This window comes from Phoxinus phoxinus (genome assembly GCF_949152265.1).
Source record: "Phoxinus phoxinus genome assembly, chromosome: 5".
NCBI classification, from domain to species: Eukaryota; Metazoa; Chordata; class Actinopteri; order Cypriniformes; family Leuciscidae; genus Phoxinus; species Phoxinus phoxinus.
Genome location: NC_136880.1, coordinates 38279182 through 38300092, shown reverse-complemented (window position 1 = coordinate 38300092; position 20911 = coordinate 38279182). Strand labels below are relative to the sequence as shown.

General features: G+C 39.8%; 1 protein-coding gene across 1 annotated transcript; it reads left to right on the top strand.

The window, feature by feature from the left end:
* Positions 1-2382: 2382 nt before the first annotated feature.
* On the top strand, positions 2383-18025 carry LOC306998998 (macrophage mannose receptor 1-like; the record flags this gene model as incomplete). The annotated part of the gene is made up of 6 exons (XM_079613394.1): positions 2383-2832; positions 2968-3303; positions 16645-17004; positions 17096-17431; positions 17550-17644; positions 17885-18025. Exons 1-6 carry the CDS (start codon positions 2433-2435, stop codon positions 18023-18025), a joined length of 1668 nt encoding a protein of 555 aa, XP_079469520.1. The 5' UTR covers positions 2383-2432.
* Between the last annotated feature and the right edge of the window lie 2886 nt (positions 18026-20911).

The window sequence follows — 20911 nt, the reverse complement described above, 5'->3', positions numbered from 1 at the left end:
ATGATCGCAAGGGTGCTTTATAGCTTCCTGGTTGATGACGTCACCCGCCTATGACGTCTCTCTTTTTTCATTGGACTGATTATACACGTGCTTCACGACGCAATCACGCAAGGCGTTCCCACCGCGTCTCGACGCAGCGTCTCGTTCCCTCTCAGGAAACCAGGGTTACATCCGTAACCTGAGACGTGTTCTTATGTTTATTCGAAACTACAGAAACGTGACCCGATCTGGCAAACTTACAATGTGTGGTTATAGCAGATATAGAACCGCAAAGTGAAGGCAGAAGTGCCTTTAATACTGTTACGACTTGATGAACCGCTGAAACGATTTTGGAAACATTATTTTAAAGTAAAAAATCATCTTTAGTGTTCCTTTAACATAACTGAGTTTACATTTAAAACATCTAAAAGACCAAATCCAATACATTTTAGAATACTTTGCCTACACAATCAATGAAAGCTATTATTTTACATACCAGATGCACATAAAATATTACTTTTAGAGCATGCCAAATAAAGGCATGAAATCATATGCAGTGCCATGGAGATCGGGTTGAGTAAACAAAAATATCTTCAAGATCAGCCGATTACGACAAGATGTTCTGAACAGCGACATGCAAAAATGTCTTCAATGAAAATTAGCTATTTGAATCTCAAAACTGCTCATGACTTGTCTTCAGAAAAAATCTGCATAGATATTTTACTTTTGATTTCAGAGATTACAACATGTTATGATGCAGACTAAACCTCCTCATCTCATTCTGATTCTCATTCTGAAGTTTAAATGTTAATAGAAGTATTTTTTGCCAAAACATGTCATAAACAAATATGTGAGGTGAAAGGGATTTGTTAGACTAAACAGCTAAATATCTATAGTCCATACTGCAGCTTGTTCTGTTCTGGCCAATAACTGCCCACTTTGGCCATTTAGGGGCGTGTTTATGTAAAATTTAAATATTCAGGTGATTTATAACATCACCAGTTTAACCAATAAAAAAAACACAGACAGGGGTGAAATCACTCTTTTACATGTCCACAATATTCCTCAGGTGAAAGAAGCAGTTGTAAGTCTCCGTGTAAAAATATAAGGACAACCATTTTGAGGTAAGAAAACAAAATTTCACGTCTAGCCAATTTAATTTGTGCTCACGTCACGTTAATGGATCTTAAATAACAGATCTAAAAACATCTGAATCAGCATGTTCTCATTTAATGTGATAACATCAACACAAGGGTTTCAAATACAGTAGTCAACATTTGAAGTGGATCAAAAAAGTTAATCAAAGTTGTCCTAAGACAGGAACGGGTATTGTTCAAAATTCATGTATAACTTTGATGAAAGGTTTTGATCCACTTTAAATGTTGACTACTGAATGCATTCAGAACCGAAATATATCATGAGGAAACGAGAAGGGAGGTAAGTTGTTTCAAGTTTCTTGGAGAAGTGCCACAGTTTTTACATGGATTTAAACGGTCTCATTTGCTTCTGTTTCTTCTGACTCATCGATGGTGATCAGATCTCTGGGTCATGTCATCTATCCAATTTTATTGTGAATTAAAGAAATATCTTTGCCATTTTCACATTTAGCATTTTAAATTGAAGGGCCCTATTTTAGCGATCTGAAACGCAAGTATCAAACGCAAAATGCAAGTAACTTTGTGGGCGGATTCCGGGCGCTGTTGCTATTATACCGGCGGGATAAATGACTCTTGCGGCCGACGCAAATCTAAAATGGGTTGGTCTGAAGTAGCTTCATTAATCATAGGTGTGGTTTGGGCGTAACGTGAAATAAACCAATCAGAGCGTCCTCTCACATTCCCTTTAAGAGCAGGCGTGCTTGTTCCATGGCAGACTGCTATAATAATGGCGGATTTGCCAGGTGCACGCCAGTAGCGATTCACAGCCGAGGAAACCGACGTTCTCGTAAGGGCCATAAAACACAGAGAAGTGACATTGTATAAGGATGGGAGAAACCACCCAAATTAGCTTTGGTTAAACAGGCGTATAATAATTTGGGTAAACGTGTAGGCCTAAGCTAGATTTATGCCTATTTTTTTTTAATCTTCATGGGTTTTTGTCGAGGGAACAAGGGTGGCCAAAAAATACATCATTACTGTAGCACTCTATTGCAAGCTATTGTGCAGACCTGTTCCGGCCGGTGGAAGAATTGTTCATTTCATGCATTCCCTGGGAATAAAACCCATGAACTTGGTGTAACTGGCGTTTCTCAGTGTGATTGTAATCTTTAATGTCATTCAACACACTCTGTGTGAATCAAAAAATGGATGATGTATTTGATAATCTCTTCTTAAAATACAGCAGCACACATTGGTGATATACAGCAGAGAGGATCTGTGTGTTCAGTCATGGACAGGAGTCTGTTTGTGCTGCTGCTGCTGTCAGGTTGGTGTGATCATCTGTAATCTGTATTTATGATGATGTGTAGATGTTTTAACATGTTGATTTTAACAGGGCTCTTCTGGAGCAGTTCTGCTCTTTCTCGTCAGTACAACTATATAAATGTGAGAATGTCATGGCCAGAGGCTCAGAGTTACTGCAGAGAGAAGTACACTGACCTGGCTACTGTAGACACCATGGATGATGTAAACAGGCTGGTGAATATAGTGGATGCTGGATACAGTGGGTCAGTGTGGATTGGACTGAAGAGAGGGACACAGAAACGCTGGGCTTGGTCTAATGGAGAAAACAAATCTTCTCCGTACATTAACTGGGCTTCAGGACAGCCAAATGAGGATGCAGATTGTGTAATTTATCGTAATGGGTTCTGGGGTGATGTGGGATGTAGCTATAGCGGATATTTTGTGTGCTATGGTGAGTTTCCCGTTCTTTTAAATGTTTTTTTTAAGATGATTATTATTATAAGAAGATAATAATCTTATATAATATAATCTTATATTATTTATAAGAAGAGCTACGAACTGATTTTTCTTTTGCATCTCTTAATAGAAAATGCTTCATACATCATGGTAAAAACTGCTAAGAACTGGACAGATGCTCAGAGCTACTGCAGACAGTATTACACAGATCTGCCCACCATCCACAACTCTGAGGAAAATAACCAGATAACTAAGATTCTTTTATCTAATACCTACTTTTGGTTTGGTCTGTTCCGGGACTCTTGGGAATGGTCTGATAAATGGAGCCGCTTCTTTAGATACTGGGCAGCAGGACAACCATCCCTGAGTTCAGGATCTGGTGACTGTGTCGGCATGTCAAGAACCAATTCTGGGAAATGGGCTCATGAAAGCTGTGATCTACAGCGTCCTTTTATCTGCTATGGAGGTGAGTTTCCCCAGTTAACAAAATCACATGAATCAAACAAGAGATTTGTAGATCACTCTTGAAACAGACATTACATCTTTGAGATGTTTGCATTTACTGTTGTATCTTTTATGTTTGTTAAAGGACTTTAAATCTGTATTTCTTTAGAGGAAAAGAGGAAGCAGATTGTCAGACTGAAATTGTCCTGTAATGGAGAATGCACATTGAATGATCCTTCACTACAGACTGCCATTCTGAATGAGGTTTGTATCTGCCTTTCATGGTCATATTCTGGTGCAACAACACAATTTTCCAAGTATGTTCTGAGTGAATCGACAGAAGGATGAACATATTAAAATATATTAACATATTCCCAAACAGCACCACTTATTGTCATCATTTTTATCTGTTTTTGTTGTTATTACGGGCAATAGGTTATATTAAGCCTATAAGTGTGACATGATTTTTCATGTTTTATTTGATTCTTTCTTGCTGGTCTTCTCAGATCAGTGAAAAGCTGAAGATCACGGGGCTGGACAGTGACAGCAAAATAAGCTGGAGGAAAGGGGAAGGTGAAGATGTGTTTCATCAGGAGATCAACCGTGTGGTGAATTATAATAATGCGTGTAATAGCAGTAATCATTAGTGTACTTTTTAAAGTAAACTTAAACACAGATTTCTTTTTTAAAAATCGGAAGTAAAATGTTGTTTTGACGAACTGAAAAATATAGTCTTAGAATACAATATTTACTACATGAATTAATCGAGACTAACTTTATTCAATCCAATTAACTTACTGTAAAGGAAACGTCTTGTAGGAATGCAATATGCATATACAGTTCTAGGGTATATGCAGAGAGGAATTATGGGAATATATAATTTTGTGAGCATAGTCTATATGTAAATATGACTATCAAAATATACTGTACGTGTATGACATTATTTCATTATGTAAAATAATAAATAAAACTGGAATCATATTGTGCATATTTTTCTCATTTTCATATGATACCTGTAAGAATATGAAATTAAAAAAACATTACGCTTTACTTAAAATTATGATAAATTCAATATAGTAATTTAAAGGAGCTCACCCAAACATTAAATGTTGGGCAAAAATCTAAATGTTGATGTGTGGCAGATAAGGATGTCTTAATGTCAACGTTGTATTGTAATTATTTGGCGTTGGGGAACTCTTATTAAATGTTCAAGTTTAATATGGGAAGGGAACTGGGAGAAGGGGAGCAGAAGAGTAATAAACCCCCCTAATAAACTGCATAATATATTAAAGTGTCTTTGGTGTTTCCATGGTTTACTAGTAAACCGGTATACTAGTATGGAAAGTAAACCGGAAATCAAGAGTAAGGTGGATATGATGTCATTGATGGGTGACGCAATAACAGGCTGTTACACTGGTTGAAATAGCTGATTTCTATGGATTTAAACATTGTTGGAAACATTTGGGGGTAATAAGTACACAAATCAACAAAATATATAATATTGTCTTAGTGGTTAAGAGAACAATACAGTTATCTCTTTGTTTGTCTGTATCTCAAATCATCATTGCACGCAAAAGGAATATCCCTAATCTCTATAGAAAGAGATTCCGTGGTTGATCCATGCTTGTCCCTAAGAAGAAATTGTAAGAAGTGTAAGAATCTGTTATTGTTTTTTAGTTTTTTTACAAAAAGCATGAGGACATTTTTTTTATATAGACCTTATGTAGCCCTGCCCCTTTTCAGCGCTGCACTCGTTGTCTTTTGACTTCCGGTCTGTATTTTCATAGCGATCTTGCGTATTTATGAATGAACGGCTCGTTTTAAAATCTTCCCGGTCTACTGACATTTGTTAAGACATCTGCTTTAAACATTACAATCCTCATGATAACTTTCGTTAACTTTACATTAAGTAAATCCACTTCAAAAGCTAGTTACTCCTGGACAGCAATGCCATATAAGAATACAGAGCGACCGCAAAACGGAAGTTCAAAGACAATATTCTAAAGATGGCGCCGCCCTCGTTTCTCTGGCGCATAAGGTCTATAGCACTGACTTTAAATTGACCCTTTGCTAAGTCACGCCGAAACCTGCCAAAGGCCAATTGTTAATTGACGGCCTACCCCTGAGTAACTTTACCCCAATCCGATCGCGGCTCTCCCGGTGTTAGTGTTATTCCACAAGATTTATGGATAAGCTCTCAGATATTTCACTTGTTAGCCAAAAATGACTATCTCCATGGGAATGTCTGACACCGGTGCAGTACATACTGTAATAGACGTGCCAGGCACGAAACCTTGCCAGGCGTAGCAACAGTAACTAGGGAGGGTGGGGCTTAGAGAAGGGTCAATTATTGATGATTCAGAATGTGCTAATCTGAACACTACAACATCGTATTCAACTATGAGTTGAAGTCCCACTGATTATACTTTATTGTGATTGTTGAGTAGATTGTAAGGTTCTGAATTCTAAATGTGAAAACAGAACGACCAATATCAATATCTGATTCTCCACTGGCTCTTACACTGTAGAGTCCACTGTCTGTCTCCTGTATGTTTTTCAATGTTAGAGCGTAGTTTCCAGTATTGAAAACTACTCTCTCCTTGTAGGAAGGGTAAATGTGAACTGATTTGTTTTTAAAATTGTATGAACTACAACATCTGATTTATCTTTAAGCCATTCCAAATCATCAGTCTATTTGCTCTGGACAGTTATTGCAGATGGTTGGAGTATGTCACTGAATACTGTGGGAAGAAAAAGAAGCAAGTAGTTATGACAATGTACAGTATTGCTCAATTCAAAGAGGATTGTGCCTATTATGCTTTTTTTATTATCATTAAGCAAGGCAAGGCAAGGCAAGTTTATTTATATAGCACATTTCATACACAGTGGTAATTCAAAGTGCTTTACATAGAAGAAATTATTACATAAATAATAAAATAAATAAGAATAATTAAAACAGCTTAGAAAATAAAATACAGTGCAAAAAGTCGGACGAACAGTGGCACAGTGCTCATTTAGTAAATCCAAAGCTAAACAGTGGTAATTCAAAGTGCTTTACATAGAAGAAATTAAAATAATCAAAATAAATAAGAATAATTAAAACCCTATATGAGATGGAAGTGATTGAGCAGGTTTGCGGTGCCACTGGACCTACAATCCAGGGACGTCCTCTGCTGGGGTGGTGTCTTACACCAGTATTGCCCAGTGGGGCCCCCACAGAGCACGTTTCACTTTCGCTGTTTTAAACAAACAGCGAACCTTTATACTCTCCGTAGTATAGATAATCTTCACTCGCCTCGTCAGAGTGAAGCTCTCCCTTCCCCTTCAAAATCTCTTCCAATCAGACAGCCATGATAATTAATAATCACCCCTATCTGAGATGGAAGTGATTGAGCAGGTTTGCGGTGCCACTGGACCTACAATCCATTAGTGTCTAGTGTTGCAGTTTGAGCGTTAAAGTAACAAAGAACAAAGTCACTCCAAAGGGAATTATCAGTAAGCATTAACACAGCCATATCACTGTAGCCCAAGTCTGGTTACACACTGAGGTTAAGCAGGGTTGAGCCTGGTCGGTACTTGGATGGGTACTGAATTATTTTCAGCAGCATACTTACTGTAACTGTTTACTACTGTAAAGCTCAAATAAAGAAGCTAAAACTGAGCACAGAAAACTATTTTATGAAAATTAAATGTAATTATTGTTCGAAAAGAATGTTTTAATCAAAAAAGCGTCACAAGAATTTAGAGTAATGATTTAACAGAAGTAAGCATGCGATTGTGGGTTTGTGACTAATAATGCTGACAATAATGACACATGAGGAAAGAGGGGGGAAACGAATACTAATGTAACCCTCGTTCTTTGAAGGAGGGAACGGGAGACGTAACGTCGACGTGACAACATAATCGGGATCACTTCAGGAAGCCCTATCATCTTTGAGTGTCTACAGAACGAGCCAATTAATGTTGGCGTGCGTGAATCGCGTCATGCGTCCTGCCCCGCAGCGTGGGTATAATGCCAACGTGACGACGTAATTGGGATCCCATGGAAAACGCCACGGTTGCTGCCACATCCAACGCTCTACGCAAGACTCTCAGACCCCCAACTGGCTGGGGCGGAACATCTGCGTAGAGGGAGTTCAACTGCTGTTCCGTTATAACCCACACGGAGGAACTCTTTGATAACACTGGGAAAGCATGCCTCTCGGGGGAGAGGGATGCTGCGGAAGCCACATCCTGCCCGCGAAGGGAGGTAACGTGGAGACTACACATATGGACTGGCCGGTTAGGGGCAGGACAACATATGGAATGTCACTGGGGTGGCTTCAGCCTGAGAAGGGGGAGGCTACACCGGACAGTGACGGCAGAGCGGCCAAGGGAAAGACACGGGCTCACCGCAGGTCCCTGGTCCCTGAAGGGAGTGGTGGGACCCTTGGGCACGTATCCGGGCCGGGGTCTCAGGATCATGTGAGAGTTAGCCGGGCCGAATTCTAGGCACGATTCGTCAACCGAAAATGCATGCAGGTCCCCTACCCTCTTGATGGAGGCCAATAAAACCAGGAGTACTGTTTTACAGGACAGAATTTTTAACTCCGCTGACTGCAAAGGCTCAAAGGGTGGTCTCTGAAGTGCCGGACCAGAGACAAATCCCAAGAGGGTATAGAGAAGGGGCGAGGAAGATTTAGTCTCCTCACTCCCCTCAGAAACCTGACGATCAGGTCGTGCTTTCCCAGCGACTTCAACTGCATCGTGATGTGCGGCAATGGCGGCAACATACACTTTAAGGGTGGAGTGAGACAGCCTTCGCTCCAACCCATCTTGCAGGAAGGAAAGCATGGCTCTGATCGAGCAAGATCGAGGGTTCTCTTCGTGAGCAGAACACCATTCAACGAACAGGTTCCACATCAACGCATAGAGGCGCCTCGTAGAGGGGGCTCTAGTGGAAGTGATGGTGTCAACTACTGCTTGGGGTAGGTCACCAAGAACCTCCGCGTCCCGTCCAGGGACCAGACATGGAGTTTCCAGAGGTCTGGACGCGGGTGCCATAGGGTGCCCCGTCTCTGAGAGAGCAGGTCCTCTCTCAGAGGAATGGGCCAGGGAGGGGCTGTCGCGAGGAGCACCAGGTCCAAGGTCTGTGCAAGAGGGCTCACTGGGGGAAACGCATACTTGCGTAGGCCCCGGGGCCAGCTGTGTGCCAGAGCATCTGTGCCGAGGGTCCCCTCGGTCAGGGAAAACAACAACTGGCAGTGAGACGTGTCCGGGGTGGCAAACAGATCTACCTGTGTGGTCCCGAAACGCCTGAAAATCAGCTGGACCACCTGGGGAGTGAGTCGCCATTCTCCGGTTGAGCAGGCCCGGAATATAAACGGCACAAAGCGACCTCAGATGCTTCTGACTCCAGAGGAGGAGATGGCGGGTGAGTTGTGACATGCAGCGGGAGCGTAAACCAGCATGATGGTTGATGTACGTAACGGTCGCAGTGCTGTCTGAACGGACCAGTACATGCTTGCCTAGTAGCGGCATTTTGAAGCGGCCCAGTGCAAGATGTACTGCTAACTCGAGGCAGTTGATGTGCCAATGCAGTTGAGGCCCCGTCCACAGACCTGAAGCTGCATGCCCGTTGTAGGTGGCCCCCCAGCCGGTGGCAGAGGCATCCGTGGAGACCACAGAGTGCCTGGACACTTGTTCTAGGGGGACACCTGCCTGCAGGAACGAAGGGTCCGACCACAAGCTGAGAGTTTGGCGACAGTGCGGGTCCGAGCGGCTGTGCAGATGCCAGTGCAGATGCCATATGCCCCAGGAGCCTCTGAAAAAGTTTCAGTGGTGCCGCTGTTCTGCGTCTGAGCGTGCTCACGCAGTTCAACACTGACTGGACGCGGGCCTCGGTGAGGCGTGGTGTCATGTTGATCGAGTCCAGCTCCATACCGAGAAAAGAGATGCTCTGCCCGGGGGTGAGTTTGCTCTTTTCCCAGTTGACCCGAAGAGGTGACTGAGCACCATGTCCCTGTGTTCGCACAACTGCTCTCTCGACAGGGCCAGGATAAGCCAGTCGTCGAGGAAGTTGAGAATGCGAACACCACGCTCCCACATGGGAGCAATGGCCACCTCTGCGACTTTCGTGAAGACACGGGGCGACAGGGCCAGCCCGAAGCGTAAGACTTTGTACTGATATGCCCGCCCCTCGAACGCAAAGCGAAGAAACAAGTCTGTGTCGGGGGAGAATCGAGACATGAAAGTACGCGTCCTTCAGGTCGATCGCTGGAAACCAATTTTGGGGACGGATGCATTTGAAAATGCGTTTCTGCGTAAGCATCTTGAACGGCAGCCTGTAAAGGGACCGGTTCAGGACACGCAGGTCCAAGAACCATCCTCGTGCATGTCCATGAGTGCCTGGGCCTGGTGGACCTACAAGAGCGCCATGGCATGGAGGGCAGAAGCAGCCTGTCCACAGGCTCTGTAAGCCTTCGCCGAGAGACCGGACGAAAACTTACAGGCCTTGGACGGGAGGCGTGGATTACCCCGCCAAGAGGAAGCGGACACAGCTGCATCGTAATGGCACGCTCCACCGGCGGGATATCCCCTTAGCGCTCCGCCGTCGAGGGTGGTAAGGAGGGAGGAGCCACTAGGACAGCTTCTGGCACTATACGGTGCCGTCCACATCCTAGTGAGCTCCTCATGCACTTCCGGAAAGAATGGTACTGGGACGGCGCACCGAGAACCAGCAAAATATTCATGGTAATATCGTTGTGATGTCAATTTTTAGAGAGCCGCGTGACTAATTTTACAAACTGAAATTGGGACAGAGATCTTTCCACTGGTTTAAGGGTTTGAAATGGCAAGTGTAACATAAGAAATGTGGATTAATGTGCACTGTCCTTAAATAAATAAATGTGATTTAGGGCCCTATCTTGCACCCAGCGCAATTGACTTTGTACACCGACGCATGTATCATTCCTATTTTTCAACCGCGCACAGCGGATTTTTCCCTCCACAGACGCATGTTGGTAAATTAGGGAATGAACTTGCGCTCGCGGGGGCGGTTCAGCGAAAAGAGGAGGCGTGTTCCGGCGCAAAAGTTACCTGGTGCTATTTTGCCGTTTTAGAGAACAATTCCGTCACTGACCAGGAAAAACCCAGCCTAAAGACAGTGGCGCGTTGCGCGTTAGTCATATGCTATTTCAAGGGCGCATGCTTGGCCATTATGTAGCGTGTGAACAACGCAACGCGCATGCACTTTGATTCTCTAATCTAAACAGACGCAGCAGTTTTCATTTTTGCAAATCATACATTATTACAAGGAAAAATATTAACACACGAGGGAAATCATTGTTGTGTCTGTGAAGATGTGAAAAAAATAGGCATGTGAACCACCGTTATAATAGCAATCCGCCATGGAACAAGCGCGCCTGCTCTTAAAGGGAATGTGAGAGGACATTCTGATTGGTTTATTTCACGTTACACCCAAACCACACCTATGATTAATGAAGCTACTTCAGAACAACCCATTTTAGATTTGCGTCGGGCGCAAGAGTCATTTATCCTGCCGGTATAATAGCAACAGCGCCCGGGATCCGCCCACAAAGTTACTTGCGTTTCGCGTTTGATACTTACGTTTCAGATCGCTAAAATAGGGCCCACAATCCTTATATTGCAGTTGTCACAGTCTTCGTCTGCACCTGTCTGTCTTAGTCTGCACTACACTTCCCAGAATCCCTTGTGTCTCCACACCTGAACTCACTCCCTCTATCATCCACCTGTTCATCATCCTCATTATCTCTTGTTAGTGTTCGTTTGTATCTGTATTTAGTTTGCTTCTGTTCAGTCTGTCCTTGTCGGTCCTTGTATATGTTACTGTGTGTTGAGAGTGTTACCCGTCAGCCTCTACCAGTTTTGTGTGAGTTTGTTGTAGTAAATGCTTGAATTGGAACTTTGTGCCTCTGCCTGTCTTCACCCGCACCATACCCGTGACAGCAGTATGCACAAATGTCCTCAAATAATTATTTATCCTGCAATAGTAAAAGCATTTAATACTACAGTGTAGGGAAAGATGCTGGGATTTCTTTTTTCAGCCATTTCAGATGGAACGTTTTCTGTTTTTCTTTTCTTTCTTTTTTTAATTAAGCACAGAGCTAGAATCAAACTGAAACTAAATGAGCAAATTAAGACCTGCACATAGTGAACATTTGGATTCCATCATTGGGCAAATGGGTCGTCCTTACAGTTTTATGAATCTTCAGCTAATAATTACGTCACACGAGCTCCTCAAAGTATCAAAACACCAATACAAGTCAGTTATTTTGTTAAACAAGTTTGTTCATTTTACTAGCAAGATCTGGCAACAAATAGGTTAATGTTAGTAGTTTGTGTGGATTTGGTGAAGGATTTAAGAAAGCCTAGATGAAGGCAAGTTTATTTATATTGCACGTTTCATACACAATGGTAATTCTAAATGTTTTACAAAGAAAAGGGATTACAAATTAAGTGGCCAGTAATTGACTAGCATGAATTAAGCATTAAATCAATTTTAACTGTACTGAAGATTATTTGACATATTTTTAAACAGTAAGCAGATTTTCCTTTAGAATAAAGACCTTTATGAATGGTCTCTTTTGATTCACTGTCAAAATATCTTTAAGATGTTTAGGACAAGATGTTCTGACTTGTGACAGCATGCAAAAATGTCTTCAATGAAAATGAGCTCTTTGAATATTAAAATTACAATTTGTCAGTTTGTCATCTATGAATTAATTAGCATGAGTAGCCCTTTTCTATTTACAGTACATGTAGAGTAGGTATTAAGCTAAAAAAAAAAGTTAATCTTTCATAGAAATGACTCTCTTTGTGTATTGCAAACCAATGATAAAAAACTGAAAATAAAGTAGATATTCACCCATTAGAAATGGCCATGACAGCACATTTTCACGTTTTTTGGTTATTTCTTTTACAAAGTACTATTGATGCATACTTTACACATTGCTTCATTTATCATAGCCAAACAAGCCATAATGGCCACTGAGACTGTATAATTTATGATTAATTGGACCTTTGCTACAGTAAAACTGTACTTTAATTTTCTTGTAATCATGATAATTTTCATAGATTACTGTGTCAAAATATCTTGATGAGCTTTTTGACAGAAAATGTTTTGAACAGTGACAATGGGCTGAAAGATCGTCAAGAAAAATTATATTATAATGTCTTTATAAAAATCAGCACATGACGTTGTGTTAGACCTGCTTGCTGGCAAAAGCATTACAATGTTCTTTAAGTAAACATTGTATGGTGTAGAGTCTGCAGACTGACCACCTGTTTGGTATGGTGGAAAAGGTATGAAATGATGTGGATTCAAATGTAGTAAAATGTGTTAAATGGTGCAGAAAGTACTACACTTTTATGTAGTACTAACATTAACATTTACTATAGCATCTAATAAACAAATATGCGAGTTAAGTGGGAGTTGTAAGACTATGGAAAAAGATCTGGTCCACATTGAAGCTTATTTTATTCTAGCCAATAACCAGCCACCCACTTATGCTGTTTAAGGGCGTATTTATGTGAAATTGACATATGGGGTGATTTATAACATCATCAGTTTTATCTTTTATAAAAATAAATCACTCTTTTATGTGTCTACCATCTTCCTCAGGTGACAGTGGAAGCTGTAAGGAGTGAGCAGTTGTATTGAGGTAAGAAATAAAAATATCATGTCTTTGATTTGCAATGACAGAGGAGCATCTGAATCAGCAGGTTCTCTTGTTTCATTTTATATAACAGCCATAAAACTATTTACATGCTTAAAAGACTAGAAAAAGCATGTCTGGTCAGAAGGTGATGGTTGTAACTTCTACTGGACCCATAAATATTGCACAAAATAGGACAGTGTAGAGGCCACACACACACACACACAGTTTATAGAGTTGTTTTCATAATGTTTAATGTATTTCAATATTATTTAACATTAATACATTAAAATGTTTTAAATGGGGGAAATTTAATTTCCACAAGTAATTGTTTTCTATCAGTGTTACAGTTTATTCCTTTAGTAAGGTCTGTTTTTCTTTTTTCCCCTGAAACACAGAAAGAGACTCGATTTTTCAGTCACTTTTGCTTGTTGTTCTAGTGAGATCTGGCAACATTGGAGTTTATTTACATTAGCAGTTGGTGTGATTTTGGTGAACCTAGATGTCTCTAGACGTGGAGATCAGGAGACAAACTGACACACTATCAAGACATGATGTTTACAACATGAGCAGTTAAGATTGAGAACAAGAGATTCATCAATATGTGGGGTGGTGGTTGATTTTTAGCTATACTTAAGAATATGTAATTACACATATTTTCAAGGGGTTTGGTTTCCTGTATATTTTAGAATAGAAATTAGTAGAAAGTTTTGTAGGTATTAGTAGAAATTTTAGAATTAGTGAGAGTAGTATGAGTGTGCATGTGATGAAGAATGGTTCATTCATCCATGCAAAACTACTGTTCTTATCCAGTCCTGGTCAGAATTATTGGCACCCTTTTCTATAGGATTCAGGTCAAGGGACTGGAGTGGTTTGGATCATTGTCCTGATGGAAGATTCAAAAACAACCCAGAATTTCTATCAGAAGCGGTCAGGTTTTGCTTTTCTATCTGTTGGTATTTAATAGAATCCATGATGCCATGTATCTGAACAAGATGTCCAGGACCTCCTGCAGAAAAATAGGTCCACAACATTAAAGATCCAGCAAATATATTTAATTGTACACGGGGTACTTTTTATCCCTGTTTGCACCAAACCTTGTCGGTTTGTTGCCAAAAAAAAAATGTATTCTTTTTTTTTCTGGCCATAGAACCCAGTCCCGTTTGAAGTTCCAGTAGTGTCTGACAACTGAACATGCTGGAGTTTGTTTTTTGGATGAGAGCAGAGGCTTTTCTTGAAACCCTTCCAAACAACTTGTGGTGATATACAGTAGCTCTTATTTTTAAGGGAATTCAGCCTTTGTGTTAACTATTTATATTGTGTTAATCTTTATATATTTATACAGGAAGTCATGGCTGGATCATTTCATGGTCATAGTCACTCTGGTATGCTAAACATTTTAAATATGAAGGGGAGTATACAGTACTTCAGAGATATTGTACGCCTAAGAATTTTAGGGGTACCAATAATTGTGGCCCATGTGTAATAGAGAAAATGTGTATTTCTTAACCCTCTGGTGCTCTTCACGTATTGGTCAGAAATCACCGGATTTTCAATTTGTATATTAAATATGTTTTCAAAAACACGTTTTACTCTAAAACTGCAAGAAAATCAAGTTTGTTGCCAAATTTGTGCTTGGTATCTCAAAAAAATTAGCTTTCAGTAAGATCTGGTTTGGCCTCAGTACCAAAGGTTTTCATTAATAATAATAATAATTCATTACATTTATATAGTGCTTTTCTGGACACTCAAAGTGCTTTACATAGAAGGGGGGAATCTCCTCAACCACCACCAATGTGCAGCATCCACTTGGATGATGCGACGGCAGCCATATTGCGCCAGAACGCCCACCACACACCAGCTTACTGGTGGATTAGATAAAATACATCTCCCATTCATTTCCAATGTGGTAATTTTTGACCGCGTGGAGCAGCGGCTGTGGATTACAGGTAATAACGTTGTAAATAATATTCAGTTTTTTGCACAGACTGTTCTACTGAAGAAAAAAAGGACAAGTACATCTTGGATATCCTAAGGGTGAGTAAATTAACAGTGAATTTTTGGGCGAACCAATCCCTTTAAGCTTCAGGTTATTGTTTCTACTACACCATGATAGAGCTAATCATTGGTGTTGCTGTTTACACACAGTACAGCAAAGCATTTTCAAAATGCAAGCGTTTCAAAATTACCACCTTTAAATACTGCTGTATCTTCTGTGGTTGAGCTTTGGATGTTTAAAATAACTTCAAATACAGTTATGGTTAGGTTTAGGGATAGGTTTTGGCTTAAGAATCATCAATCTGTACTTGGTTAAAACCGAATCAACCGACCAATACCATTTTATTAGAAGATTACTTTTAGAGCATGCCAAATAAAGGCATGAAATCATATGCAGTGCCATGGAGATCGGGTTGAGTAAACAAAAATATCTTCAAGATCAGCCGATTACGACAAGATGTTCTGAACAGCGACATGCAAAAATGTCTTCAATGAAAATTAGCTATTTGAATCTCAAAACTGCTCATGCCTTGTCTTCAGAAAAAATCTGCATATTAGATATTTTAGACTTTTGATTTCAGAGATTACAACATGTTATGATGCAGACTAAACCTCCTCATCTCATTCTGATTCTCATTCTGAAGTTTAAATGTTAATAGAAGTATTTTTTGCCAAAACATGTAATAAACAAATATGTTAGGTGAAAGGGATTTGTTAGACTAAACAGCTAAATATCTATAGTCCATACTGCAGCTTGTTCTGTTCTGGCCAATAACTGCCCACTTTGGCCATTTAGGGGCGTGTTTATGTAAAATTTAAATATCCAGGTGATTTATAACATCACCAGTTTAACCAATAAGAAACACAGACAGGGGTGAAATCACTCTTTTACATGTCCACAATATTCCTCAGGTGAACATAGCAATTGTAAGTATCCGTGTAAAAATATAAGGACAACAATTTTGAGGTAAGAAATAAAAATTTCACGTCTAGCCAATTTGATTTGTGTTCATGTTAATGGATCTTAAATGACAGATCTAAAAACACACACTTTTTTTTTTTAATACGGACTGAAAGAGTTGTCGAAAGCTTGGTGACGTTTGGTGACAAGACGTTTAAGTGAGCGTAAGCGATTATAAGAGACTGAGTTTGTTTATAGCCTTATGTTATATTTTTATTTCTAGACCTCAAAATTCATAAAAGTTGTGTTCATTTGTGAAAATGATCTTGATAGACAAAGCATGTAAGTCATGTAAGCTTCTTTTTTGCAATAATTAAGCATACAGAAATATCCCATTGGGTTTTTGTCGAGGGAACCAGGGCCAAAAAATCATTACTGTAGCACTCTATTGCAAGCTGTTGTGCAGACCTGATCCGGCCGGTGGAAGTTCATTTCATGCATTCCCTGGGAATAAAACCCATGAACTTGGCGTTACTGGCGTTTCTCAGTGTGATTGTAATCTTTAATGTCATTCAACACACTCTGTGAAACAAAAAATGGATGATGTATTTGATCATCTCTTCTTAAAATACAGCAGCACACATTGGTGATATACAGCAGAGAGGATCTGTGTGTTCAGTCATGGACAGGAGTCTGTTTGTGCTGCTGCTGCTGTCAGGTTGGTGTGATCATCTGTAATCTGTATTTATGATGATGTGTAGATGTTTTAACATGTTGATTTTAACAGGGCTCTTCTGGAGCAGTTCTGCTCTTTCTCGTCAGTACAACTATATAAATGTGACAATGTCGTGGCCAGAGGCTCAGAGTTACTGCAGAGAGAAGTACACTGACCTGGCTACTGTAGACACCATGGGTGATGTGAATAGCCTGGTGAATATAGTGGATGCTGGATACAGTGGGTCAGTGTGGATTGGACTGAAGAGAGGGACACAGAAACGCTGGGCTTGGTCTAATGGAGAAAACAAATCTTCTCTGTACATTAACTGGGCTTCAGGACAGCCAAATAAGGATGCAGATTGTGTAATTTATTATAACAGGTTCTGGAGTGATGAGAGATGTTGGCTTCTCCGATATTTTGTGTGCTATGGTGAGTTCCCCGTTCTTTTAAAGTTATTATTGAGCAGTTTAGCTAGGAAAGAAGAGCTACGACCTGACTTTTCTTTTGCATCTCTTAATAGAAAATGCTTCATACATCATGGTAAAAACTGCTAAGAACTGGACAGATGCTCAGAGCTACTGCAGACAGTATTACACAGATCTGCCCACCATCCACAACTCTGAGGAAAATAACCAGATAACTAAGATTCTTTTATCTAATACCTTCTTTTGGTTTGGTCTGTTCCGGGACTCTTGGGAATGGTCTGATAAATGGAGCCGCTTCTTTAGATACTGGGCAGCAGGACAACCATCCAAGAGTTCAGGATCTGGTGACTGTGTCGGCATGTCAAGAACCAATTCTGGGAAATGGGCTCATGAAAGCTGTGATCTACAGCGTCCTTTTATCTGCTATGATGGTGAGTTTCCCCAGTTAACAAAATCACATGAATCAAACAAGAGATTTGTAGATCACTCTTTTGCATTTACTGTTGTATCTTTTATTTGTTAAAAGACTTTAAATCTGTATTTCTTCAGAGGTAAAGAGGAAGCAGATTGTCAGACTGAAATTGTCCTGTAATGGAGAATGCACATTGAATGATCCTTCACTACAGACTGCCATTCTGAATGAGGTTTGTATCTGCCTTTCATGGTCATATTCTGATGCAACAACACAATTTTCCAAGTATGTTCTGAGTGAATCGACAGAAGGATAAACATATTAAAATGCAATCTTATTCCCAAACAGCACCACTCTTTGTCATAATTTGTATAGCGGTTTTTGTTGTTATTAAGGGCAATATTATATTAAGACTATAAGTGTGACATGATTTTTCATGTTTTATTTGATTCTTTCTTGCTGGTCTTCTCAGATCAGTGAAAAGCTGAAGATCACGGGGCTGGAGAGTGACAGCAAAATAAGCTGGAGGAAAGGGGAAGGTGAAGAAGTGTTTCATCAGGAGATCAACCGTGTGGTGAATTATAATAATGCGTGTAATAGCAGTAATCATTAGTGTACATATGTAAACTTTTTCTTTTTTTTTACAGAAGTAAAATGTTAATATATTGTTTTAACGAACTGAAAAATAGTAGTAGTAGAATACAATATTTACTAAATTAATTAATCGAGACATATATATATAGTACATGTACTATATAAGTACTATAGTATATATATAGTATATTACTGTATACACATGTACAGTAATATATATATATATATAATATATATATTGCGTTCTTTAGACTTTCCCTTTAAGTTAATTGAATGTATTTCCTTTAATTTCTTTATTAAATCACCACACTTAACTCTTTAGTTTTTAAATGTAATTATTTTTAGTAAAGTAAACATTATTTGGGTTTTAAAATGTTCTAGGGTATATGCAGAGAGGAATTATGGGAATATATAATTTTGTGAGGATAGACTATATGTAAATATGTCTATCAAAATATACTGGATGTGTATGACCTTATTCCATATGTAAAATATAATGATATCATTGACATAATAAATTAAACTGGAATCATATTGTGCATATTATTCTCATTTTCATATGATACCTGTAATGGTGCGTTCACACGGGACGCGAATAGCGCGTCAGGCGCGAGTGATTTTAATGTTAAATCAATGCAAAGACGCGTTACACGTGTAAAAAATTCCTGCGGCGAGAATGAGGCGTAGAGTGCGGCGCGGTAGACGCGAATACGCCTCATTCGAGCGTCAAGTTCGCGCGAATGGGCGCGAATTGAACGTCTAGCGCGTTACGCGCTAATTATTTTATGTAGTGCATATTTAAAAATACTATTTTAAGAGTTGTTCAGTCGAGAATGTAGTTGCTTAAAGCTCAAATCTGTGGCTTGTTTATAAAGAGAGCGCCTATTTCAAAAATCTGATCTGACGTTTCGGAGTTGTGAGATCCAGGCGCTTACCGGGCACTCGGCGCTCATGTAACCCGCCTGGAACAGCCTTAATGTTTAAATTCACAATTCACATTCATAGTTAACATCTGAATGTAGTATGTCATTCCTTCTTTCACGCGGGCATTTAGTCATTACAAAATCATTTATTGAGGCCAAACATAAGTTATTGAGGCCAAACATTTAAAACGACATTGGGCCTTCCCCCGTTTATCACGTCACTTCACCACGTGACAGTAGCAAACAGGCTCCAATTGGTTAACGCGGCGCGAATTGACGCAGAAGTTCAGATTTTTCAACTCGGGCGGCAGACCCGAATTCGCGTCAAACGCGTGAATGCACAGAATTTTTTTACGCGTGTAACGCGTCTTTGCATTGACTTAACATTGAAATCACTCGCGCCTGACGCGCTATTCACGTCCGGTGTGAACGCACCATTAGAATATGAAATAAAAAAAACAGTACACTTTACTTAAAATTATGATAAATGTAATATAGTCATTTAAAGGAGCTCACCCAAACATTAGGCAAAAAAAATCTAAATGTTGATGTGTGGCAGATAAGGATGTGTTAATGTTAACGTTAACACATAAATAAACATCTAGAATTAACACATTAGGCTACATTAATAAAAATCTCATGAATTTAAAACTCATTTTGAAGCTCGACCCGCTCATATGTGCAAAATGCCGCCACTCCACGTGAAGTGTCACTTTTATATTGTTGTTTTTACTAATACGCTTAATAATAATTAAAAAATACATATAATATATTTGAATATATATATATATATAACGTTCCAGAAACGTTGTGGGCACGTCCTCAAAATTTCTATCCCGTCTATCCCGAGGAGAACGTTATAGAGACGTGGTCCACTGGTAACTTAATAAAATCTTTGATGAATTAAGTAAATGTCATTATGTCCCATATAATATCCAAATGGCACCACTAGGATAATACTTGTAATGCAATTTTCTGGAAAGTTATCTGGGGATCAGTGGACCACGTATCTACAACGTTCTGCATGGGATAAACTAGCGACGTCTTTTGAGGACGTGCCCACGACGTTTCTGGAACGTTAGGCAAGATTATAAAAAATGGAACTTTACCACGACGTCCTCACAACGTTGTCATAAAGTAATGTCATGCTGACCAAATGACGACTAACTGATGTCACAACGTACTGTGTTAGCTGGGACGTTGTATTGTAATTATTTGGTGTTGGGGAACTCTTATTAAATGTTCAAGTTTAATATGGAAAGGGGATTGGGAGAAGGGGAGCAGAAGAGTAATAAACCCCCCTAATAAACTGCATAATATATTAAAGTGTCTTTGGTGTTTCCATGGTTTACTACGAAAGTAAAACGGAAATCAAGAGTTAGGTGGATATGGTGTCATTGATAGGTGACGCAATAACGGGCTGTTACACTGGTTGAAGTAGCTGATTTCTATGGATTTAAACATTGTTGGAAACATTTGGGGTAATAAGTACACAAATCAACAAAATATATAATATTGTTTTAGTGGTTAAGAGAACAATAGTTATCTCTTTGTTTGTTTGTATCTCAAATCATCATTGCACGCAAAAGGAATATCCCAGATAAACAGATTCCGTGGTTGATCCATGACTGCTTTAGCCTGGTCAGACTCTCGTACATTTCATTTGTACAGAGAGTCTGGCCACTCTTTGACAAGCGTTAACTTCCTTGAAGGCGGGTACACTGTTGAAGTTTAAAACTATTGGATCTGCCCAGAGCCACTCTGGATCTGCCATAACCAATCGCTAACGTTTGGTCGTGACTTATGACGACTCAAACTAAAGCACAACCTCAAAGTCATCATTCTCAGACACTCCCTCTATTCGCTGATTGGACCGGTAAAAAATTGACTGGAGAAAACCCAAGAATACACCACAATCCCAGACGTAGTACTGAAGGAAAATGAAAATTGAGCGGAAGTAGGTAGGAGGGCGGAGCCAGGCT